Here is a 26,082-nt window from a genome sequence, read left to right as displayed (position 1 = left end):
CTATAAAATCTCCTGCTTGGGGATCACTGTCTGAGGCAGGAGCTGCACTACGGTGCTGGGCCCTGCGCTAGAGCCTAGTTTATAGTCTTCACTTCCTGTGCTGGCAGAAGGAGATGGAAGGGATGTCTCGGGAGATGCTGTGGGAGAGAAAAGAAACAGAATTAAGGTGGACTTGGATGCTGTTCAATAGAAATCAGCAAACCGTCCTACAAACCGAGGAGCAGGAGCTTGGGGGATCCTGGCGCATCCTTCTTTCCTGGTTTGTGAGGAGGCACAGGGTGGAGTGACAGACATGGGCCAGTTCTTCTCAGTATTTTGTGCTTGGGAAATGCCCCCAACTGCTTTTCAATCCTTCATCTCCTTGTCAGAGGAGAGCTCAGCCTGCAGCCCCACTGTACCTCATTTACAGAGCACAGCATTTCTCTCATCTCCTTTGTTGGAAAGGGGCTTAAAAACTAAATAAAAGCCACCTAAAATGCACGATGCCAACATTTACATAGCTGAGAAACAGCAGAATACACTCCGGGAGGTACCTGACTGTAACTGGCAGAGGGAGGGAGACTGTGAGTGCAGGACACTGTGATTACAGGGCAGTGGTTGTTAAATTACAGCTCCTGTTCTACTTTCTGGTTTTGACAGCATGGTCCTACAGGGGATAAATGCCTTAACCCACACCCCAGCAGTGCCCAGCGTGGGTGAAGATGGTCCTGGATTCAGGTCCTATTGTTTGGCAACAACCACAGTGAACTCCTGCCACAAACAGCCCTCAGTCCTCCTTTGTGCCATCTCCCAGTGCTGCCACATCCAGAGAAACACCCAATCTTGATTTTTTGCTTCTTTTTTCGATCTTGCGATGTTTCAGTAACACCTCAAAACCCCCCTGAGCCATGCTGCCATTAAAAATCCATTAAATTCTCTTTGGAATCATGGAAAGGAGTCAGCCAGGGGACTGAGAGCTCTGATTCCAGTGTAACACTTAAACTCATATAAATAAAGAACTCAACTAAACTTAAATTTACTTAAATGAACTTAAATTTAATTTACTTAAATAAAAGTTTTTTTCCTGAACTATTTCTCCTTCCCAGTCCCTTGGCTATGCTGACACTAATGATGTAAAACTGGCCTGTAAATAATCTAAAGATGAGCTGTAAATGATGTAAAAATGGGCTGTGTATAATATAAAAAGGGCCACATACGGTCTGGAGCAGCGTGGATCACAGAGCTCATGTTGCTTTGCAGGACATGTCCTGGCAGCGGTTCCAGGTTGAGGCTGGGAGGTGCTGACTGGTACTGGAGATCAGCAGTGGTTCCTGCAAGTGGAAGTGGGAAGGGACATCATTCCTTGCACAGTTCCCGACAAGCCACATGCTCTGGGCTAAATCTTTTGCATCCAGAGGATGCGGAAGACCTCTGTGGGTGAAGGTTAATGGCTCATCTTCGCTTCCTTCCTCTTTGCTCTCAGCCTCTCACTGTGCAGGAACAGCCTCCTGGGATGTCTGGGGTTTCAGCTGCTCTCCAGCTGCGCTGTTCTGCCTGGGGGTGTGTCCCAAGGGCTGCTCTTATCTGGGTTTCCCATAAAGTTATAACTTTTGCACTTTCCTAACAAAAGATGTGTTGTCTTCCTTAAACTGCCTCAGTTAGGACAGAGGCCTAAGTCGAGTGCCACACCACAGAGTGGATCCTTTGCTGTAAATCTCAGATTTCCAGAGCTGGGCTGGAAAGAATTGCTCAGGGACTGGACTGGAGTGAGAAGGACCCTTCAAGCTACAATTCATCAGAGGGTTTTGGTTGGCAGGGATTTTAAAGATCGTCCAGTTTCAACTCCCTGCCATGGGCACGGATATCACCCCCTGGACCAGGTTGCTCCAAGCCCTGTCCAACCTGGCCTTGGACACTTCCAGGGATCCAGGCGCAGCCACAGCTTCTCTGGGCACCCTGTGCCAGGCCCTCAGCATCCTCACAATAAAGAATTCCTTCCTAATATCCCACCTAAACCTATTCTCTTTCAGTTTAAAACCATTTCCCCCGTCCTCCCTCCCGTACATCCCCCAGAAGACACAAACCCAAAGCCCTATAACAGCTTTGAGATAACCCAGCTTTGCTGCCCCTTCTCAGGAGGGGTCCGTACCTCCCAGCAGCATCTCCTGCAGCAAGCTGTCGATCCTGGCCACACCAAAGAGCTTCACAAACTGCACCTGCTCGATCATCTGCCAGGTGATGCTCTGCAGGGGCGGCAGCAGCAGCAGGATGTCGCTGAAGCGGCCGCGGGAGTCGTACTGGCGGTCGTTGATGTAATCTTCCAGGTTCACCTGCACCTGGAAGCGCATGTTCTTCACCTTGCTGGGCTCACTCAGGCCTTTGCAGTCTGGGAGAGGCAAAAACGGAGTTAACTGCTGGCCTGTGTAAGCAAATGTTGCCCTGTCAGCTGGGCTGTGTGGAGGGAAAAGGATGAGATGGCAGTGATGCTCTGACAGAGATCAGCTGACAGCTTGGGCTGCCATTGCTTCACTTCTCACATGGAGCAGGGAAACAGGGAGGGGAATTGGGGGGGAGACAGTAACTGGAGGAGAAACCGTAATTCGAGGAGACTTTGAAGAGAAACAGTAAGTAAAGGAGCTTGCTTCAGCATATGTCTGCCTACTGCCACTGGCAAAAGGGAAAAATTTAGAAGTTAAAATATTTATCCTTCCATGAAAACAGCCTGGAATTTTCCCCTGAAAATTTTGAGTCACAACTACCCCCACTAAATGCAATGTATGTTGTGATTACACTCACTGCAGCACCAGGTTCTTGTCTTGCTCTCCCTGTCTTTGACCTGTGTTCAAACCTATTTTTCAAGGACCACTGGTCCAGCTTTGCTTAAACAAATAAATGTGCCCATGGGTCGGGTGAAGTGCTGGGATTTACAGCCTTCCACTCCTGCCTCTGCTGTTATCTAAACCTGAGATTTCTGCATCACTGCACCATTTCCTTCACTGTCTGCAAAGAATCCACAGGCACCACATTTTCAGGATTGTAGTGCCAAAAGATTAGATAAAGTGGTTAACGAATGATTGTATGTCAGCATGAAGCTCTGAGGACATTCCTGCTCGTTAGCATGGATGAACTTCACTTCTGGGGAGCTTCACACTTCCTCCTTCCAGCTGAAACCTCAGCACCTCATTGTCACATTGATCTAAAGCTGCATAGAGACACTGATCAGCTGAGAAGGTGATTTGTCAAAATCAATTTGATGAAAGCACCCTTACTCTGGTCACAGCAGGCTTTGGTGAGCCAAAGCTCATGATGCTCCTAAAACTCCCGGATCTTGATTTTGAATCAGTGAATACAGCAAAATACCCCAATAATTAATGGAAGATATTTTGATTTCTCCATGCTAAAAGGCAAAAGAGCATTGTCTGGGCTTGGGATTGTTCTCCCATCTTTTCCCTTAGCTCCAGGGAGATACACATTGGAATCTGGGCTGAGGCAGAACCCCCTGTGCTTCTAGAACGAGACACAGCAAAACATCAAAGCAAGCTGTGGCTTTCCTCTGTGTTTCCCTGCTCTCCATCCTGTGGATCAGCCCTGCCCTGGGTCACTGCTGGCTTCCAGCAAGATCCATTAGCAGATCCCTGATATTTCTGGGCATTCTGAGCAGCCCAGCTCTCTGTGGTTTTTGATGGTGCTCTCTGGGCTCCGATGGATGCTCCACGCTGCTGCTCGTTTGGCTCACTTTGCTGATACATAATTAATACAGGCATGGATGTCCTTAATGGGCATCTCCTGCATTTCAGGCTGATGGACTTTCCCAAAGCCAAGCTCCTGAAGCAGCCAAACTCCTCCAGGGCCTGCAGAGCTTTGCACATCAACCTGGCTGCAGTTCTTACTTGCTAAAGAGTAGAACACTTGGGAACAGGTCACTTCTAACTTAAAACTGCACTGCTGAGTATTGCTCATTCCAGCACGGGCAGGGTGAGATGTCAAGCTGCTTCCAAGGGGTTTTCCTGGTTTTTGGAGAGCCTCCAACTGCACTGCAAGCCCCATGCTTGGCAGTCAGAAGGAATCTCACCTGGGTCAAAGAAGATGATGGCTTTAAGGCAGGCGTACTCGTTGTCATCGATCTGGATGTCCCGCAAGGGCTTCACCAACTCGTCCAAGATCCTGATGGCCACACGAGCGATTTCCAGTTCTGGGCAGTGCATTGGGATGATGAAATCATTCCCTGGGAGGACAAGAGAAATTCCCCATCAGGTTTCAGCTCTGGCTCTAGTCTCATCCAGCAGTTACCCGAAGGAGTGTTGCCTGATAGTCCCAGTGCCATTTGCAGCAATTTCCACTCTGCAGCTTTATAATCTGATCCGAGAGTGAGAAGCAAGCCCTGGATCTCTTTCCCTGGTCCTTAATTATCTCAGCTGCACGTCAGTGCACCCACGCTGTGCCCACAGCCTGCTCCCCGTTCTGCTCTGCTTTGCCCTCTGTTACATCAAGCATCTGTTTGCAAGCAGTGTTGCATCTTTATTTTTGGTTTTCTATTCTGAAACAAATTCATCCCTCTCTCTTTTCTTTAACGTGAGCCTTTCAGGGTCAGTATTCTCATTTTTCTAAGAACAATCCCACCTGTGGTGGCAGAGAGCTCCGTGAAAAGGAAACACCTATTTGCACTGTCATTTTTAACAGAGGTTTCTGCTAAGTTTTTAATCATCCATACCCAAATACCTCATTGCTTGTGCCTTAGCAATTTCAGGTACCAAAACAAGGCAACCCAGTTAAATACTGCGGGCTTCTCATCCACAATTTCAAAGCAATGAGGGAACAGTTACAAAAATCCCAGTGAATTTACTTGCTCCTTTTTACTCTCCCCTCCAGCACTGAGTCTCCACCCAGATGTGCAGCCCACACCCAGGAGTGCAGAGGGGGTTTCAGGGATGCAGAACGCTTGGGAATGACTTGGGAGGGGGGAATGATAAAAGCAGGAGTGTGTTTCACTACTTTACCTAATAGCAGGAAATCAGTGTATGGGATGGACCTCTTGGCTACCCCGAGGAGCAGATGTTCCCCTGCGTGGGCTCTGAGCAAGGCAACCTGGAGGTGGCACAGGAGGAAGAAATAAGATTATATTTGCAAAGCAGAGAATGGAGTGCTGAGCTGTTGCTGTTTAATTAAGCCCCATTTGGTGTTTGCTTAGATCTGGCAGATCTACAGATAAAGCTCTGTTCAGGGCTAGAAAATATCAGTGTGTGTTCACTTTGAGAAGTGCTACTAAATGAGAAGCTGTTTTTAACTAAAAGAGCAAAGAGAGGCTTGAGTAATTCGAGTTCTTAGGAAATAAGCAGATTCTATATTCAACTACTAGGCACCAGTAAGGCAAAATCAGAATTTTTGCCTGGATCTTTTGCAGGCTGGAGCGACCAGCTCTATATTTTGAGGGACTTTAGCTGCTGAAGTTATCTTTAATTGGTCCTTTGGCCTTTATTCCTCTTTCTCTCCTGTTGTTTATAGCTCTGCACAGGGTGATCTGTGTGTTAATGCCCGATTCTCCTGCCGAAAGGTCCAGCTGGGAATTCCTTTCAAAGGCAGGGGGTTTGCAGGGAAAAGCCATTTGCATTTGTACCTGGTCGTCGAGGGGGAGCTCACAAAAGGCCGGGATGTATTTTGCCCATTCCACCAGCACCAGGAGCTGCTGTTTCATGGACTCACACACATCGTGGATGGTGGCAACCTTCTTCATGGCAATGTCTGTGCTGTGCACGGGGCTCAGGGATAAATACTGAAAGAGAAACCACCCCGCTGTGTTCGGACCCGATCGGTGCTGTTTTATCACCCTCCACAGCAACAATTCATCCCATCAGGGCCCTGAGAAGATGCTCCCGTTGTGGCTGGACCCTTGTGCTCGGCTGTGTCCGACTCACAGCCCACGGAGCAGCTTCCACGAGGTGGTGCTCAGTCCCAACACACACCCAGCCCTCCTCCGCCTCCATCCCCACCCTCCAGGCTGGCTCAGGACAAAATAAACTTTCCCATTCCCAGCAGGAGCCAGCAGCACTGCGTCTCAGCTTCCCATCCATCCCTCCAGCCAGCCAAACGCATGAAATGCATCCAGCCTTTCTCCTCCAAGTTGCTGTCAGGGACACAAAATTCCCATTTTGGTCTCTAAAGGGCTGCGTGGCAGGGAGAGGGTTAAAAAGCCGTAATTTTTGAAAAGGAAGTGGGCTCACTGCTGCATGTAATGCGCAACATCTGGGCCGTGCGTTTCAGTGGAGAAGGGGTATTTGCATAAGAATTTAAAGGACGCTCAGGGTGAAATTTATGGTGGAGCATGAAATGAAAAAGCAATCAGCATCAGCTGAAGCCCAGGGAATTATTCACAGTATTTTTCTGCCCTAAAATTGTTATCCTGATAAAGAAGTTATGAGGACAGACACAATCAACCATGACTGGAACAATGTGTTTGGAGCAGGACAGAGAGTGCAGCAAGGAAGGGTGAAATTCCGTGTGAATGCAGTGAGATTCTAGGAATGCAGCAACAATTTAAGCCGGGGGAAGAGGGGACCTGGGCTCTGCAACATCCCTCAGCCCTTGGAATTTCGGCTTTGTATCTCACACCAAAGGCTGCATCTGCTCCATTGCCTTGATAATGGATTTCTCCTGTCTGCTTTCAGATATTTTGCATTTTCTTCCCTGTGGGTTTGTGCAGGAGCCATCCAAGGGCAGAGAAAACATCCAGCCCTGGTTGGTTTAGAGGGCTGGGATTGCTGAGGGCCACGGACCCGTTTGGAGGGCTGACCCCACGTGTCCCACCTGCTGTGCCATGGCCTCAGCCTGAGTGAGGACGTTGATGGACAGAGAGCTGTTGTCCTCGTAGCTGCTCCTGCGGATGCTGATCCTGTCCCGCTCGTTCTGCACGGCTGAAACGAGAGAGAGAGAGAGAGAGAGGTGCTTGTGTCAGTGAGAATTCCTCCCCCAACCAATGGCTGCTGCTCCCTGCGATCCCTAAACAGGAGTGGAAGAGGCTTTGCTCCTGCAAGACCGTCCACTCCTGTTGGATGTTGGAATCAACAGGCTCTGGGGGAAGGAAAAACATCACCTCAGAGGGAGAAGACCAAGAATAAGAGGGAGATGAGGCCATTTGGGAGTCAGAGCAGCATCCATGGGATGTTAGCTGGTCCCACTGGATTTAATGCAGCTCAGGGGTAATTTAGGGATTTGGTGTCACCCCTTTCCCCTTGGCAATGCACCCACACTCCTGGAGCCCTGGCCTTTGGTACCCTTTCTGCCATGGCTGCGCTGAGGGCTCCCCTGCTGGGCTCCTGGTACAGCAGAATGCTCCTGGAGCTGCACCTCATCTCATGGCAGTGCTGGAAAATCATCCCCTAACCCCACCTTGGAGCAGCCTTGGAGTGTCCCCTGTCCCTGAGGCATTGCAGGTGGGATCCCAGGGGACGTCACCACTCATGGGACACAGAAAGAGCCACTCCATTAAGGAAGCTCAAGAAAAGGAAGATTAAATCCACTGATTCTCCCTTTAAAACCATTTAAAACCAGTGTTGCCCATCTGATTTCAGTGAGCCTGGAACCCCAACAGCAGTGACAACTGAGGACAAGACGCAGCCAGGGTTTGTCACCAGCCCTGCTGGTGCAAATGCCTGCTGGAAACCAGCTCAGTGTCCTGAACTGGTCACAACAGCAACACCACAGACCTTGGACACACACCACACCTCGTAGGGACCACAGCAGAGCGAAGATCAGCCCAGGCTCTTTGCTGACAGAAAGGTACGGATGTGCCGTGGTGAATTGCAAAAAACCCACTGATTTTTGAGGCCCATTCCACCCTTTAAACAATCCTTTTCCCCGAAGCACAAGCCACATCCAGCCTCTTGCTCCATCAGCCCTGACCAGGGAACAGAAGAGCTGGATTGCACTTCAGCAGCTCATTTTTGCAACACGGTCTCCAAGAGCTGACTCACCTCCACTGCAGCCATCGAGTGAGACAGCAGCAGAGAAAGAAGGAGAATTTAGAATTAACCCGACCTGATTTCAGTGTTGGTGTCTCCCCCAAGCCCTCTTGCCTCTGTCCAGCAGCTCGGGGCTGGGGGAAGGAGCCTGAACACTGACTCAGTGCTTCCCTGGCAGCTCACGGGTCTTGGCTACAAACAGCTCAGAAAGGCACTGGTCAGGTCCTTAAAGCAGAGGGAGGAGGAAGATTTAGCATGTGGTGACAGTGCAGCACATCCCTCCTCCTTCATCCAGCAATCCCAGACTCCTTTTGCTTTATTTCAGGGGGGAGCGACTCAAACAGAGCTGCCAGAGCTCACTCTGTGCTTTAACCCCTCGGGTGTAGAACAGTGTGGGTTTATCTCAAAAGTGGCCACTGGAGAAGATTTTTCCAGCCATGATCTTTTTTTTTTTTTTGCAGATCAGCAGAGTCATTTTGCCATCATTCCTCTGAGCCTTTGCCTCGCTGCTGGGTCTTGTTTCAGAGCATTGCTCTTTGCACAGGGCTCATTCCTGGGAATCCATACAGAGGAAAAACATGGGCACTGCTTTGCACGATTTGAGGGAAGGTGGATTTTTTTTTTTGCCAGCTCATGTCCAACCACTGCTCTGTTTTCCTAACCAGCCTCTGATGAGGGGCCAACAAAGTGAAAGGGCAGAAAACAAGCACCAGTGACAAAAATCAATGTCTCCCCTTATTGACTGGAGTGCAGTGTTTATTTTCCAAGAGCTGGGGCTCAGCCTTGCTGTCAGTCAGGATCAGCTTGTGGAGCCAGTCTTGCCTGCAAGGGGCTGGGTGGGTGCATCCATTTGTGCAAAGTGCCACACACAAACACATTCCTGGAGCATTTTCAGGCTATGGACACCACAGAGAGGCAATTTGTCATCAATTTAGAGAAAAACCAACCACAGCTTTTGGGAGGCTCTGCTAACCTTCCTTAGATAGCAGCAGAAGTTGCCCTATGCAGGAGGAGGGGGGGGTCAGCCAGGGACCCCTCCCTGAAGCCTGGAGGTGAAGGTGGTTATAGGAACCATAATCTTGACCCTTCAGGGGTTTTATTGGTCCACCAGAAAGGTGAGTAGCAGCATCCAGCACTCAGGAGAAATAAGCCTGACCCAATCCGTGCCATCACTGGCTATTCTGGAGAGTCCCCATCCAAGCTTCTATACCTGGATTTATATCAGATGCTCCCCCACATGCTCTCAGGGTAGGGCTCTCTGCCTCCTTACAAGAAAAGGTACAAGTTTTGCCTTTCCAGCCGAGTTACAGATCCGATTTTACGTAAATCCCACAGTCCCAGGCAGACCTGGTCACCACAACAGACTCCTTTAAGAAGCCTCAGCCTGTTTTTCCCCCTGAGTCTTTTTATGGCACATATTTCAGTGCTTCCCTCATGCTCTGATAAGCTCAATCTTCCAGTGTGAGTGGATGGTACAGACCGACTTTCTCAAGGTGATTCGGGTGTTATCGCTGAAAGTACCCAAGATGTGATGGAATTAGATACAAAGGGGAGTTAATGTTTCACCTGCCACAAAAATTAATCTCTTACTGTGCACTGATTATATTGCTGTATTTATTGTGTTTGTAAAAGGGAAGGGACAGCTCACTCCTGGTGAGGCAGTGGGAGTGCTCGAGGGACGTGCTGGCCCTGGGGTTGCTGGGCTCAGGTGTGATCTTGGCTTTGCAGTCAGTAAAACACAACAACCTGCAGGAAGGACTAAAAAGCCAATGCTGGATCCCTCTGTCTCCCAGGGGCTGCTATTTCCAGAAGTGCCTGGCAAAAGCTTTGCTCCCTGTTTTTTTCCCACTCTAATCCTGTCCTCCGCACATTCCCAAAGCCAGTAAACACCACGAAGAGCCACCACAGCCCCGCAAGAAGGGACGTCAGCGGTTGTGAGTCCCCAGGATGGTGCTGGCCAGGGACAGCATGGCCCCAAGCTGGGCTTTCCCACTGGGAAAGGGGAGAGAGGGCAGGATGATGGCTGTGTCTCCCTCCAGGGAATTGTCCCTGGCTACGGCATGTCCTGGCTGTGGGAAGAGAACGGGAAAACAAACATGTTCTCCATGTGACGCAGGGGAGCCTCGGAAGGGTTTTGTCACTCAGAGCAAGGCTGGACCCTCTGCCGTGAGCTCCAGGAAAACAGCGCCGTGTTTGTGGGATTGCAACAAGCCCCTGCTTCCCAAACTATTTGTCCTTGCCACTCAGAGCCAAAGCCTGGGATGAGGAACCTCCAGGGAGTCCAATAAAAGGGGCACAGGCACTGGCTGGGAGAACAGCAACCCAGTAACTTTCCATGGCAACTGCGGAGGTTCAACCCCTGCCTACACGGGAATTACTGTTCCCATCCTTACTCCACTAAAACCAGTGTCAGTTAATGCTGGTGGAGTTGGAAATGTGGTGATAAATGGCATAGGGAGAGCAGGAGGAGGGAGGTCCCTGGATGGTGCACTCACTGGTGCTCACAGTGTTTCTGTCTTCACTGACAGATTTACTCCTCCTGCTGCCTGATCAATTCATAGCCACAAATAATCTTTTTTCCCTGAGCTACCTCGGATTTTGTAGGTGTGGTGTGTTTTATTCACAAATAAATCCTGATGGTACACGTACATTTAATCCTTTCATGGGCTTGTGGGATGATTTATGACTACTGAAGGTAGAGAAGATCCTTTATCTTTTCCATCCTTTGCAATAAACTGCAGTCCCAGCCTTCTGAAAGCTGGCAAAAGAGATGTGCAAACAAAAGGTATGAAACAAGATAGAGGCCCTGTGGAGCACTAATAAAACTGTCCTATAAACCTGTCCAATTTCACAATAATAAATAAAGCCTCTAACCCTCCCACTGTGTTGCAGCGGTGAGTGATACAACCATTCTTTTTACTTCTGCATAAAACTAAAGAAGTTCATGTACATTCATAAATTACTTTGAAGGGGATGAGAGGTTAAATATTAACTGTCTTTTCTTTTCTCACCAGCAAACTGAACCCTGACAGTGCAGTGCTGGCATTTCAGAAGGCTTCCAGGTTTTCAGGCACTCAGCTCCGTGTGAGGAGATGACCAGGCTCACTTGAGAAATCACACCCTGCTGATTTATTCAAGGTTAAACATGATCTCAGGGAGATGCTAAAAATAGAATCCTGCTGTTTTCTTTGGGTGTTTAAGTACCTGGTGTACTGAGCCACTGATGCTGCAGTGACCAAAAACCTGCCTGGTAGCATTGTGCAAGACAATAGAAATCGAACCTTCTGAGCCAACAGAGAAAACCAGGGGGAACAGCTGGGGGGGAAAATCCCCAAAACATCCAGACCAACCTCTGGCACAGTCCCAGCCTTAACCACAAAACAAGAATAAAGGAGTGAATCTCCTGTAAAAATCTTAAATCCTGATCATAGAGGTGTTTTTGGGACATAAGAGGGGTTTGTGTTCAGGCAAACCTTTCCCTCTCCCCTTGTGCTAACTTTAATGGTCTTCATCAGAGTGAATTACTGATACCAAAAATGCAATTGGGACAGGAGTGATTCTGAACAAGCTATTTTCTAGGAAATCTGGGAACTGGACTTTCTGCAACGCTCAAGTTTTGTCCCTTCCCTGCTCTCGTTAGCGCCGATGGAACCCGGATCCCATCTCAGAGCACAAGCCTGAAGGTGTGGGGCTCGTGTGGGGCAGTGTTGGTCCTTTCAGAAAGTAGGATCGAATTCAGTCTGTACAAACAAGGCAATCTAAAGATCCTACTGGTAATTTTTCAGCCATTCCCTGGGGAGCCTGGTCAGCGCTCCACCCCTCTCTGGGGGAAGAACCTTTTCCTAATATCCAACCTAAACCCTGCTGGCACAGTTTAAGGCCACTCAGGTATTTGTATCACATGGCTTTTTCTTTAGGGAGAAATTTCCCTTCTACACAGTTCCTTGTAATTCCTTATCCACTGAAATTGTTGTCAAAAGGGAAAAAAAAAAGGAGAGGAAAAAAAAGATCCAAACATGTCACGTCTTACAACACAGGAAGATTGGGGGCAAAAAAATCCCTCTGGATCCAAAATTCCCGTTTATCTGTTAGTTCTGCCAGGGAATAGCAAGTTCTCCAAGGCTGTGCACACAGACACTGAGCAGTGGGTCAGTGGGGCGCGTTCGAGGGTGATGCAGCCCTGCTGACCCCACCCCAGGTGTATTGTCACAGCCAGCCTGGGAAAAGGATCGTTTCCAGCTTCTTCCCCTCTGCTGTGGATAAACAATGCTATTGCCACACCCTGGAAACTCTGATTGCCGTTATAAGGGCTGGCCCAAAAGGAATGTGCCAGGGACAGAGGGTTGTGCCAGTGCTGGGACACAGAGCACGGCGAGTGTGGATGCTGCCACCTCCCAACCTGAACTGCTGCACGCTCCAAAAGATTTAGTACAAATATTTGTGCACTCCAATAGTGCTCTATCCAAGACATGGCTTCTCCTTTTCCCTAAATCTTTGCAATACTGTTTAATATTAATCTAGAACCATCCAAAAGCAAATAACTGTGTTCTTTTTGTGCACACAATTGTGCAAGAGCACTTTTTTCCCAGTCCTGCGTATGTGCTTGGGATAGAGCTCTGGTCAGCTAAGCTAATTTCTGTGCAGCAGTTGCTCAAGGTGCTTTAAAATCTTCCTTGCCAAACACAGGAGCATTTTCCGAGCGCACAACCTGACTGCACTCATAAAAAAGTTTGAAGGAATGTGACTATGTGGAACTTGAAATGAGTCATCTTCCATCAAACTGCACTCAGTGATGGAGGCATGAGCCAAGGTTTTATAACTCTTACCATAAAAAACAATAAAAATCATGCTTCAGCTCAAAGAATAGATCTGATAACCAGATTTCAGCCTTTCCAAGCAGTGAAGTTTGCTGCATTGGTACTTGGCTTTATCCCATCTAGAACTAACCAGATCAGCTTCAGTTTCGTCTTTATTAGCCTGAGCTCTATTTATTTTTCCATCTGCTCTATTTACTCCATTTCTCTTAAATTAAACCAGCCAGCATTTTTGCTTCATCCATGACTTATGCCAATTTTCAAGACACCCTTCTTTTCCAGGGAAACATATGGTCAGAACGTCAGAAAGATCATTTCATCACCAGTAAAATCTTAAGAATTACCAGAAATCAATGGCAAATTTCCCCTTGATTTCAATGGGACAGCAATTTCACCTCTTGGGTGAAGTTGGTGACATGGAAAGAAACTTTCAAGCTCCTTTCTACCTCCTTAATCTTTCAGTGGGTTTGGAAACAGCACAAATGAAGGGTGAAGAGTGTTGAAACCATCAACCTCAGGTTGGTTGGGCCCCTAGTTTGTCAAGCACTCAATGGACAAGGACAATCACAGGAAAACAGGATCATCCACGCTCTCCTAGTAGGCAGAACTGGATGAGCAGAGACCACAAGTGCTGTGCTAGATCCCAGACTTCCCCTGGCAAGCTGGATGTAGGCACAGGTTAACAGAAATGGGGTTTCTGCTGCTGAGCATTAGGCACTATAGCAGTATTTCCTTTAGAAAGGGCACATCCTGATGGTCACTGGCACCCAAGCCTACAACTCTCCACCTCCTTCTCCACACAGCCAATGGAACGTGCAACAAAAGGTGTTGGCCACTGTGGGATCGGCCCTTCCATGCTGGTGCTGCTGGCGGCTCCATGGTCACATTATAACCAGCAGCACAACCAGAGGGTTTGGCTCTGACTCACGTCCCCTCTTGGGGTTCCTGTGTCACCTGTGGGGGACACATGGGTCACCTTGCTCCAGGAGCTCTGCCTGTGTGCCCTGTGCCACAGAGGACGGGCTCTTGCTACTTAAGGCACTGTACTCAGGCTGTACCTTGCCCTTGCACGCAGCTATGTGAGCATCAGCCAAGCCAACCACACCACCTGAAGCAGCAAACTGATGGCATTTATGATTTTGAAGGTGGCAGATCCTCACTGAGACTGGGACAGGTGGAACTAGGAGTCACACCAGTGGGTATGGAGAGCAGAAATTGCTATTGTAAAACACTTAGAAAACAGATAAACCCTGAGGAAGCCCATTCCTTTCCCAGGATTAAAATATCCCAAAAAGACCAGCCTCACAGGATGGGTGAATAATGTCACCAGGCTCTCATTGAAATGGAGATAAAATGGCAAATGGGGCTTTCAGCTGCAACAAAAGATCTCTCATTGTGACACACAATCATCCTCTCTCCAGCCAGTGCTGCTGCTGCTCCCTGCCATGCTCTGCAATGGGAACAGGGCCCGACACAGCAGCTGGCACATTTGAAATGCCTCTTTGCACCCACCTTCTTTCTTCATGCCAGCTCTGAAGCACTTCTTCAGCCTGCAGTACCTGCACTGGTTCCTCTTGTCTTTGTCTATCACACACTGTCGGTTGAACCTGGGAGGAGATGGGAAATACAGCATGGAGCAACCAGCCTGGTATCTGCACCCCTCTCACCCTGAGCAGCCCCAAATACAGCTCCAGACCTCCCTGAGCTCCACACTGCACAATCCTAGAGAAGAGCCAAAGGTTTGCAAGAAATGGATTGAATCCACATTGGCCTGGTCCAGCTCCTCCTCTTCCCCACCACCACTCCTGCCAGATGGGAGCACAGCAGCTTCAGACCACCCACCCTGCAGGGACTGGGATGGTTTTGGCTGTGAAAACATGACTGTGACTCAAGCTGGGCTCAGTAGGAGCTCCATCTCCCACTTCCAGACAGTTCTTGGGTGTTGGGGTTTTTGTCTGATTTCACTTGTCAAGTATTCTATGATTTGTGTAGGATAAGCTGCGTTAAAGGCCACAAGTCCTTTGGGTCTGCAGCCTTGTTCTGAGGCCTGTGGCCTCCTAATTCCTCCTCATTTCAATGGGGATTTAGGAACCCTTGTGCTGTTCCAGGGGCGGCCCACGCAGGCTTGGCAGCTCTCCCCATGGTGGGTGAAACAATGGGAGGGGAATCTTCCATGCAGAGAGGAGATGACGTGGGTTGCTCCAGGACCAAGAGGCTGTAAAAGCTGAGGCACTTTCCCAGACTGGTAAAAAGCCAAAGGTACAAAGGCCCAAAGACTTTCAGAGGAATTCACGTCTGTGATAAGCAGAGCCCCGAGCTGGGCTGAGCTCACTAAATAAGGGCTTGCACACAAGCTTGGCTTCGATGCTGTACATCTTCCCTGAGCTGCCAATTATCACAGAGATTCACAGATTCCTGGGGAGAGGCAACAACTCTGCCTCCCAGGAGACCAACAGCTGAAATTTCAAAGAAACCAGTACTAGCTGTCATCTCCTCCTGCAGGAATCCCACAGTTCATGGGATGGGCACTGTGTGGGTGGACACTGCTGTCACCTCAGGTGTCTTTGGTGGCTGGTGTGTCCTGGAGTGATAAGGGCACCAGGAACATTTTGAACGAGTAGGGTGACTTGCATTGCAAAAATTTGGAAATGCCCTTAGAGGAGAAAAAGCTTTGGAACAGAAAGAAAACTTCCAGGTTTTAGCTAGAGATGAAGGGATCAAGTGTATTCAGGTTTGGGATTTCTTTCCACTCTCTCCTGTGCTAAAATAAACATCATTTTTCTAAGGCCAAGCGAGATAGCAGCTTTGTAATTTATAGCCTCCTCCTGGCAAAAAGCCTCTCTCAAATGTATACCTGTGTGCCAAAGTGGATGTGAATCCTCTCTAGTCCACACTTATTTCTCAGAACGTTCATAAAATCATCACTGCTAAGTCAGTGTACATCATTTTTTGTATTTCAAAACAAGAACAGAGAAGCTGTGAGAGGGCTTTGGAGGTGACAGATTCTTGGATGCCTGTTGCTTTTTACCAGGAAAAGCAAGAACGATGAAATCTCTGGATCTTTGGTCCTTTCCCACCTTGGCTATCCCTTGCTGGGCTGTGACGAGGTCATAGTGTCACTCCACACTCAGGGTCTGTATTTATGTATTTTACACATCAGTCAAACCTCAGGTTTTAGGTTGGACTCAAGGATCTCAAAGGTCTTTTCCAACCTAGCTCTGTCCTTCTGTGATTCTCAAGTCTACAAGTTTCCTTCAATTTACACCATGGGGAAAGCAGTGGTGGTGAGTTCACTCAATGCAGGTCTCAGGGTCCAAGACGAGACAGGACCGAATTTAGAGATAGGACAGAATTTACTCCTTGCAAACCAAACTGCAGTCCTACTGTTGGCCTTCATGGTGTGGCAACTTGGCATTTGAGAAAAGAGCCCCTGATCCCCACCCCAAATCATTTCCCGCATCCATAAATTGCATTTCTCGATTGCCGAAGTCCCGGTACCTGCAGGAGTAGACGTGGTTCTTGCGGACGCTCCTCCTGAAGAAGCCTTTGCAGCCGTCGCAGCTGGAGGCCCCGTAGTGTTTGCCGGTGGCCCGGTCCCCACAGATGGAGCACAGGGAGCTGACACCATTGGGGAGCAGGCTGGTGTTTGCTGACTCAGCCCCGATGGCCTCTGCTGGCAGAGAATGGGGACAATTAGACACCCCTTTTAATGGAAACCTCAGCATTTATGGTTGTGCTCTTCCCAAGCTCAGCTCCTTTGCTTCTGGTATTGGTGTTTTTCTTCAGTTCAGTGATAAGAGTTCAAACTGCATAACCCAAACGACTCCTGAGAATTTATCAACTATCAATACTTTTGTGGACACATATAAAGAAACCTCACCTGGATGTGAGTTTTATGCTTTTGAGGGATGGGGAGCCACCTCCTGAATGAGATACCTGGAGAATGTGGTTCAAAGCTGGTGTCCACAGCAGAAAATACAAAAAAACCCCTCATGAACTTGAATAAATAGAATGCAGAGAAGAAACAGCAGAGGCAGAAAGGATGAATTACTTCATGCCCATGACAGAGGTGCTGAAGAAAAAAGACTGTTCTTGAGAGCTCCTCTGCAGCTGGAAAGCAGAGACAGCAGCTCCCACAGGGATCCCTTTAGTCCTAAGTCTGGTCCCTGCTCTGAAACTCCCTCTGAAGAGACTCATTGCTTTCCATGAGAAAGCAACAGAGGTGTTCAGGAAGATCAGATTTCTAAATTAGGGACCCAAAATTAGGTCATATGAATGCCCTCTCTCATGTCCTCCATTTGCACCCACTCGTTTGGGGCAGGAATAGCTCTGCCCCTGCCTGCCCTGTGTGTACACACTGCTGAAAACTCCCCTTGGAACCTCTCCCTCGGCCCTAACCACCAGACTTGCTGCCCTCTTAATCCTCCTAATTTGAGGCACAGCTGGGGAAGGAAGAAACAGGAGATCCTTGCGAAGAGGCAGCTGACAGTGCTTGTACCTCTCCATCTGTTTGTAGAGCCTGACCTGGGCACTCACTGCAGGACAGTTTTATGAATTTATCACACCTCTGGGAGCATGTTCTGTGCTCCAGAGGAGCCCATCTCGTGCTCCAGTGACCTCAGAAAAGTCTCTGGGACAAGGCACATCCTGACACGTCTCTGCGATGAGACGTCCTCGCAGCAGTGACAGGGAAAGCTCAGCTTAACAGCTTCTTAGAGAAAACTACTCAAAGGGGAGGAACTGCCATCTGATCTGCCTAGAGAGAGTTTTCTAATCCATAATGCATAAAAATAACTCTGGTTAATCTGGGTACATATACAGAGAGAGCAAGGGAAGGTTGTTTTTGTGTGTGAACACACTTCAAAAATTTATAGTGAAAATATTTGCTGTGCAAGGGAAATTGTAATCAAACCCCCCCAAAAATAACAAAGCCAACAAAGCTTTAGTTTTTCAAAAACTGGGAAGTTTCTTAGCTAAGGCTGAGACTAAGATATTTTTAGCTAAGACTTCAGTAATGCAAAGTTCAGACTTCCTGTCACCCCCTAAAATAACCCTTTTTGGTTCATATCCACCTTCTGGTGTATGGATGAGTAAATAAGTGGGTTATAGCAGGATGGGAGCAACATGACAAGCAAGAATGACAGCACCAAAATCATTTTTAGGTCATAATGACATTTGAGATTTGGAATTGAGATTTGCCTCTTCCCAAAATCTGCGTAAGATGCTCCCAGCACTGACATTTGTCAGGAAGTGACACTTGGGTCCTCTGGGGACGTTGTCTGTGTCAGACGTGTTTAATAGCAATTTCGGTTGATTTTTAGGGGTTTTCTTTGCAATGACTCTTGATTTTATTTTCCTTAATAACTCAGTATTAAATGAGCTGTACAGAATATTCCTTTGAGAATAACTGCAGAATATTTGGGCATCTGTTGTTCCATCCATTTTTTGAAGGAGCATATAACCATAAACAAATGCACCGAGTGTGTAGGATTCCGTTTAAAAATTTTGCACAACCAAAATAAAAGATAAGGCAGCCAATTTCCTCTTCACACCACTCATGCTTTCTCTAGAGTTTAGGGGAATCAAGCCAAGTTTAGGTCTCCAATGGACCCCTCATCCTTCAGCTAGGTCCAGATCACAAAACATTCCTGATGCTGCAAAGTATTTACTCAGCAGAAAAGCTTTGTTTTTTCCTTTATGTGAGTTGGCCATGAGAATCTGCTTGCTGATATAAGGAAGGAATTAATAATCTGGCCTTAAACCAGGGATTACTGAAGGAGGAACCATCAGCACTGTGTGTGAGAGGGCCTGTGGAAATTAGCAAACCAAATTTTGCCCTCACTTGTATCCATGGAAGCACAAACAAACCACCAGTGAGTCGGGTGGCTCTGTGTTAGGGCAGTTCCACAGCTAAAAGATCAAACCCTGGGAGGGATCCACGTGTCCTTTTCAGCTGAATTGGCTGAATGTGAACAGAAAATTTTTAAAAAATTAAATAAATAAAAGGAAAGCCCTAAGCCAGAATGCACATTAATTAGGATGATAAGTTTTAATTACAAAATCCTGTCACCAGCTAATGATGTGTCCCAAATGAGAATTAGCTCAGAGAAGAGCAAAGCACAGTGGATCTCGCAGGCACCAGAAGACTCTTTCAAACCCAGCCAGTGTTTGGGATTTTCCTGGACTGATCTCTGCAAGGAAAGGCAGAGGAAAGCCAGCACCCCTGGCAGCACAGTCCCCTCACTGCCTGTGCAATCTGCTTCGTGTGCTCCATCCCTGCCTGACACAAGGCAATAACCTGAACAGTTCCTAAGCCATGCCACGGTGCCTCAGAAATTTCCACTGGAGAGATGCACTTGATTTTGTTCTCCAGGAAGAGACCACAACTCATCTTGACTTTGTGGGGCTCTGAGCTGAGGCTCTGCTTGTGGCCCGACTCCTCACTGGGGCTGTCCCCAAGGTTCACTGGCAGAAATATCTGAAGCGTTGACCATTTTTTGTGAGTTATATATAGTCAGTGTGCAGATTGGGAGCTGCCTAAGGCTGAGAAGATCATCCTAGTGGCTTCCTCAGCTTTGGGGGTAGCCAAGCTCACAACTGAAATGCACACAAATTTTTGTTACCTACTGCCTCTGGATATAAATCATTGCCTAACCAGGGCTGAAGTGTTAATGCCAGTTTTACAGTGATAAGAAATGACACTGAGGATGTTCTCATGATACCTGACCCCTGCACTGCTTTTCCTTTCAGTTCCATTATTGACTACAGCTCTTCTAGATGCATATTGTAAAAGAGAATTGTCTTGCAATACTTTCCAGAGTGGCTTTTACCTACTCAGAAATCCCAGTTTTGGTGCACAGAATTTGCAGTTAACAAATCCCCAAGTTACACATGCTGGGCTAGAATGTGAAGACATCACAAGTATGGGTTGTACACACACAGAGTCAAACTCGGTGCCAAAGCCAGCATTGCGAAACCTGTACACACAAATGTAGGGCAGGAGGGGGTTTAAACCCTGGCCACGTGCAGGTTGCCCTCTTTCTACATCAGCTTTCAGCAAATAGAAGGGTTTTTGAGACATAAAACAAAGCTGTGACTTAGTGATCCCAAATCCTACAGGAACGATGATGAAAGGGCCAACTGGAAAGGCCAGAGCTGTTCCAGGCACTCCTGCAGCTGGAGGGATGGTAAATCACTGCCAAAACATCTCTGGTGGCTTTTGCGTGGTCTGAATTGGGTCCGACTGCAGCAGGGCTGGGAATAATTTCACCAACCTTGTGCCAAAATCCCAAGGATCGGTGTGGTGTGCGTGTGCTGAGGCAGGACAACAAGCACCACCCTGGGAGAAAGCGCTCCCCGACTCTCGACCGAAGAGTTGGGGCTGCCCTGCAATAATGCTTCATATCTTAACCACAATGAGAGCTCTGACAAGAGCATTAACCACACAAAAGGACCTGAGAACAAGGTTTGTAGTGCCAGCCAAGGCAAAGGAAACAAATTTGTACAGAATGGGAAAATTTCTGCTGTTACAACACATATTTCTCAAGGGAGAGACAGAATTAGAAGTGATTTTGCTCCTTTCCTTTTGCCATCTGTTTAAACCAAAATATTTTTTATATCACTCCCATAAAGTGTTCTAGTCTTTGTTTTGAATTAATTTTGAAATATTTGGCAAATTATGAGCTATTTGAAGGTGGAAAATCCAAAATACGTATCTGGGCAAATCTCAGAGTGATAGCAGCTTCCTGAAGAAGAAACATCCAAGCACAAGAAGTGCTCCAGAATATTAATCCACCCAAAATTTTGGTGAAAAAATGTTCTGAAGAAGGAAAGAATTGGTTATTTGATAATATTCCAATTTTCACTTTTGGAATTGTTCAGAAGGTAAGAAACTGAGCTGAGCCCTTTAAAATAAATATTGCATCCCTTCCTGTTCGTGTTTATAGAGGGCAAAGCTGCCATCATTTAGTAGGGAAAATGCAGATGAGTCTTAGGAGAGATATAAACAATCTTAAAGAAGTCCAGTATAACTGTGAAAAATACCTAAAATTAGATTGTTTCTTGATTCTAACAAATTTCAAAATATCTCTGAAGCTACGAGGAAATTGTGATTTTGAGTTATCTCAGGGGGCTGAACTCAGCTGGACAGCAATAGATTTCCAGGAATGACCATTTCAGGCCTTTTTTGAAGTTATTTTTACAAACTGTAGAAAAGGACACTTACCCAAGACAAACAAGCTAATTTCAAAGCAGCTACTTCCCGAGAGAGCTGGTTAGTCATTAACAGCTAAACAAATAACACAATACCAAGCTCGATAAAGTTCAGAAAAAAACTCAACCTGTCAGTTCCACTGCATGAATCAACAGAGAGCCCAAACAGGCGTTGCTGGTTCATTTGCAAAATTATATCAAATTTTGAGGAAATTTGTGCCGCTTCAAAAAGTGAAAAATATCTTGTTGTTCAATGGGAAGTGACAAAGTAAAACCTCTGTGTTAAATACTATTTCTGGAGTAGGATGGGAGATGGAAACCTTTCTGCAAGAATAAGGAGTAAGATCCAGTCTATCTGGAGATGGCAAAGCCTATATACATTGAAAATCCTTGATTTGGGGACAGCCAGAGCTTTACTGAAGTCAACTTTAAATTCAAGTTTCTTTAGGCCTTTTAACTTGCCTCCTGACCTCCCTCCATGCCCCACAATAATAACTCTAATCATTTTATACTGTAGGTGATAGTCCTACTGAAACTCTGATTTCTTTTGATGAGCCAGTTAACGAGCAAATGTGAAAATCCCATCTTAATTTCACTAAGCCCCTTAACAAATTAAAAGAAAAGGCTGCCAAAACTCTCCAAAGGGATCGCTAACGTTGGAATCTCATTCAGTTGCACGATTGAGTTCATGCAAAATGACCACAATGCCCTTTAGTTTAACACAGTAAGCAGTTGATTTCACAGAATACAGTTCACTTTATGTCAGAGTATTTTTGACTGCAAAAAAATTAAGTACTACACAAAGCGCCTTATTCCTGTGAACGAAGCGGAAGTCTCGGCGTATAAACACTTCCATCTCCCAGCCAAGTCCTTTTGTGCCCTAAAAACTGTTGGACCATTTTGGTAGCCAGAAAAAAAACTATGAGGCAAGTAATCATTTGGATATTGCTTCTCAATCCAGGTCCTTGGGACCAACTTAAATGGGACACACAGTCTCAGGCAAATGCCATTTGGCACGACATGTTTTCCTGAGAATTAAATATCAACCGAAGTCATATACGGCAATGAAACACACGTTTTAATGAGAAATATGGGTAATTACTCCTCTCATAAGCAATACAGGGGGACAAACACAGGGAATGCCACGAAGACCTCTACCAACATCTGCAAAACCTGGTGGGCTCTTCAGGACATGACGCTCAGCCCACCAAAGAAAAGAATAACCCAAAATGGAACCGGCAAGCGAAGGGGTCACATTTCAGCCCAAACAAAACCACGGATGCAACAGAGGTTGACAGGTCAGCTGCTTAAATATTACCCCTTCCACCCTTTGCCCCACACCTCCCACCAGCCTTTCTTCGGCGTCCAGCTTTATAACAAAGATAGTGGAGCTTATTCAAGAGGAAATGAATAAAAATCTCACCGGTGTTATTGGGGAGCACACGGAGGTTGTCGAATTCCAGCATAGTATAAGAGGAGTCCAAGGAGTCAACATAATCTGGCATATCCATGTCCATGATGGACTGACAAAGCTTCATTATTACTTGACAACAGCGAGGGAAGCAGCAGAAACAGCCCTGCTGTCAATCACGGCCAAGGTTTCCTCTGCAAAGAGAGACACCCCGGTCCCTGCAATGACAAATCATTACCCAGCTCTGCCCGCAGTCCCCTCCCCGTGCCAGGACAGAAGGGACGAGGCCGATCCCTCTGGCGCAGTCCCCTCCCTTCCCGGGGTGCATCTCGCTCTCTCGCTCCAGATAAGGTGATGTAGATAAGGCCTAGACTCAAACACCTTGGATTGCATCTTCGGGTCAATATAGCCGGATTTATGGCTGCTCCCGGACAAACATTTTGAGAAGGGCTGAGGAGAGGCCACCGCACAGATGTGTTGCTCTCCCAGGGCAAAGCAGTGGTCACGTCCAATCACCAATTGTCACCTTGCTTGCCTACCAGCCCTTGGAGAAAGGGCAAACGGTGTCACTTGAGGCTGATGAGGACAATAAATCCATGTCCCACTGGATGAAGATCATCAAAACAGGTCAGCGCTGAGAACCTGAGTCATTTCTGTGAGACGCCACAGTGCTTACACTGGGTCACACCTTGAGTCGCTGCTGGAAGGGGAAAATGAGGCTTCATTCCAGCTGCACACATGGTTTCACCCTGCTCCATAGGCAGAGGTGAGGTGGAGGAGGTGACTTCCACCCACCACCCTCCATCCCTCTCACCTGTGTCTTCTTCCCGACTCCTGGCAGCCCCAGAGTCCCAGAGCCCCTGCTGGGGAAGGGCTGGGCTGTGGTTGAGAGTTGTCATCGTGGAAGGTTTCAAAGGATGGCAAATGATGGAAATGGAAAAGACTGGGAGGAACTGGGCAGAATCCCTAGCAGATGTGTGGTGTTGCATTGCACGCTGACCCACGCCTGGCTTTTCTGGGAAAGGTCCGTATTACAGAAATTCAATTCCAGTTCTTCCCCGCAGGCCTGTGGCGTTTGGGCTGGGTTTTTTTTTAATTTACTGAATTTTACACAAACAACCTTTTTTGATTTACACAAAAGTTCTTTCCTTGTTAAGACTCATGAGATGTGCTTCAAAAGAATGGAAATAAAACTCAGCCATGCAAAGCCATACAGCTTGGGGTGATTGGTTTATTCCCACTCTGATCTTCCAGATGCCCTCCCTGACATTACAGCTCTCTCTCCAGTGACGTTGTTTTGTGTCAGAGGGTCTTTCCTCTCCATGAGCTGTTCTGAGAGATCCAGGTCAACGTCCTGCTGGATCTGGAGGAAAAGAAGAGTCTTGAGAAACAGGGAGATGTGTTGCCAGAAAAGGAGTCTCGGCCAAAATGATGGGATTGCCAGACTGCTGAACTCTCACTGAACCGAGGAGCAGGCCGGCCCCATGGATCCCAGCAATCTCCAAATAGCAAGAAATATTCCAAAATCTGAGGTTTTAAGTGTCTTCATTATATTAATTTGATTTCATCCCCATTTCACTTTTTTTTTTAATATTTTTTCATCTCCTGGGGTTTTACAGTGGACATTGCAAGGGGTTAACTCTAGAAAGGCTTTTCCTCTATAAAGATTGGGTGTAGGAACTTTTAGCTTTACTTTCTTATCGTTTCTGGGGAATAAAATAATTTCATGTGCCATATTTTCCTTTTCCTTCTTTCCCTTTTTAAGAACATGTTGTAACCAGTGGTGCACAAATGACTCCTTGCTTAGATAAGACATTATGTTTTTATCCTTGGACTGTGCCCCAGGCTCCCAGTAATGCCAGCATCAGCTAAGTTGGGATCTGATTACTCGTTCTTGCCTCTTACTCAATGTCAGGCTTGATTATTCCCATTAATCTGGCTCTTTTCTTTTTTTTAAACTGAGCTGTGGGCACAATCCTGCCTGATTCTCAGAACTCTGCTACTATTACAGCAAAGGGTTTTCACATTTCTACAATTCCAGGAGAGTTGTTTTAATGGATTTCTCACCATTAAGATAGCCATTTTGGTATTTACCAAGCTTTTGGGCAGCTGAGGCTCAGAGAGGAGAACTCAGTGCTCCTGCCTTGATCTTGTTGGCTTTAGAGATCTCTCAGCATTTTCCATCCCTCAGTACAATGTGAGGGTTGAGGATAATTTCCAAGGAAAGTTGTGGGATGAGGATGTGCTTGGACAATTTTCATTCTGGGAATGACAAAAGGTTATAGAGCAAATTTCATAGTTCAGGACTAGATTTCAGCACCACATCCACATTGATAATCAGGACTGACTTGTTGTGGAAGGTGGGGTTGGAGGCACAGTACGTGGCATTTGTTCCAAACAGATGTCAGTGCCCTGTTCCAAACCACTCCTGAAGATGGACAAAACCTTGCTGAGGTTTGAACAGTTTCTTCTTTATCCTCTCCCTGCTTTCTTACATCACTTTCTGAGTCACAGCTGCAATTCAGCTGGGACCTACTCAAGGCTGGGGCTGGGTTTTATCAACATCAGGAGACTCGGAGGTGGCCTCAGATCTCCTGAGCATGACTGCTCATGTCACAAGGAAGTGACAATGGCCCAGCCAAGAGCCAGGAACCTCAAGCTGGATTCCTTTTACCTTACCATGATCCAACCTGACAGAGCAGTCAGGGAGATGGGAAGAGAACTCAAATCGTTTCCAGACTGTGACTGCAGAAAGGATGGATTTGAGTAGAGATTTGTGAGGCTGACAAACACTTTCTGCTGAGACACTTCCCAGAGTGTCCCTCTTTTCCTTGGGTGCTCAGGCACTCACCTGCACAGGCATCTCAGGTGGATAACCAAGGGCAAAACTGGCTGGTATAGCACATTCTTCCCAGTTTGGAAATGGATGTCAATCCTCCTCCATATGGACATAATCCTCTTTCCAATGTGTTTTCCATTTATCCCTGTTTTGACTCTGAGGCTGGATATAGCTGGAGGGTGCAGGGGAAAGGGAAGAGCAGAGAAAGAACCAGAGTTATGTTTAATAAAAATAATACGAGTGTTCAAAGTTCATGCTCTGGGAATGAATCAATGTGGATTCTCCTATGTGAGGGCACAGGGCAGGCTCTGAAGAACACATGGTCCCAATAAGACAGCACACTTATTCCTAGAAATAAAATTCAGGTGCTTTTGGGAACGCTTGTTAGACAAGATGAAGTGCAACAAAGATAAGGACGCTTAGATTGATTAAGAGAGAACACAAAGTACTGTGGGCAGGGTGTCAGAAAGAACATTTCTTTGGAGAGGTAAGTGATTGGGGAAGATGTTTGCAAGCCATGGAAGCTGCACATCCATCTTTGGAGGATGATTTTAAAGGAAACTAACTCAATGCTGCATATGGGGAGAGGTGTCTGAGAGACTAAAACTTAATGAAGGACTTGTTGCTATGCAAAATGGTGAGGCAGAAGTCATTAACTGTATTTTTGGAACAGAAGTTTTTTGCTTTTATTCATAGAGAGCCATTTAAAATCCCCTACCACTGTTTTGAAATTTTCTCTGACTGAAATGCAGCACTAATTACAGGTTTTTGTGAACTTGCAGGGTTCAGGAAAAGGATTTTTATGCAGTGAACATAAATCCATCAATGACCAGGTGGTTCTCAGAAGCAACAGTAGCTATAATATTACCTACC

The 26,082-nt window shown here is 46.9% G+C and overlaps 1 protein-coding gene across 3 annotated transcripts; it reads right to left on the bottom strand.

Annotated features, from left to right (window-relative positions):
- On the bottom strand, positions 1 to 22,545 carry LOC309577764 (hepatocyte nuclear factor 4-beta-like; the record flags this gene model as incomplete). Of its 3 annotated transcripts, none has more annotated exons than XM_082289987.1 (10): positions 22,383 to 22,545; positions 16,247 to 16,451; positions 14,261 to 14,355; positions 6,781 to 6,887; positions 5,594 to 5,749; positions 4,977 to 5,064; positions 4,052 to 4,204; positions 2,129 to 2,365; positions 1,197 to 1,310; positions 1 to 137 (listed from the first exon to the last, which is right to left on the bottom strand). In XM_082289987.1, the coding sequence occupies exons 1-10, from the start codon at positions 22,495 to 22,497 to the stop codon at positions 1 to 3; spliced, it is 1,407 nt and encodes a 468-aa protein (XP_082146113.1). In that variant the 5' UTR covers positions 22,498 to 22,545. The 3 variants fall into 3 exon arrangements, with proteins under 3 accessions (XP_082146113.1, XP_082146115.1, XP_082146114.1); XM_082289989.1 differs by having other exon boundaries at positions 16,247 to 16,421; XM_082289988.1 differs by having other exon boundaries at positions 16,247 to 16,418.
- Between the last annotated feature and the right edge of the window lie 3,537 nt (positions 22,546 to 26,082).

The sequence above is a fragment of the Coloeus monedula genome (assembly GCF_965178545.1).
Source record: "Coloeus monedula genome assembly, chromosome: 13".
NCBI lineage: Eukaryota > Metazoa > Chordata > Aves > Passeriformes > Corvidae > Coloeus > Coloeus monedula.
The sequence above is the reverse complement of the archived record's forward strand: the minus strand, read 5'-3'. Positions and strand labels throughout refer to the sequence as shown.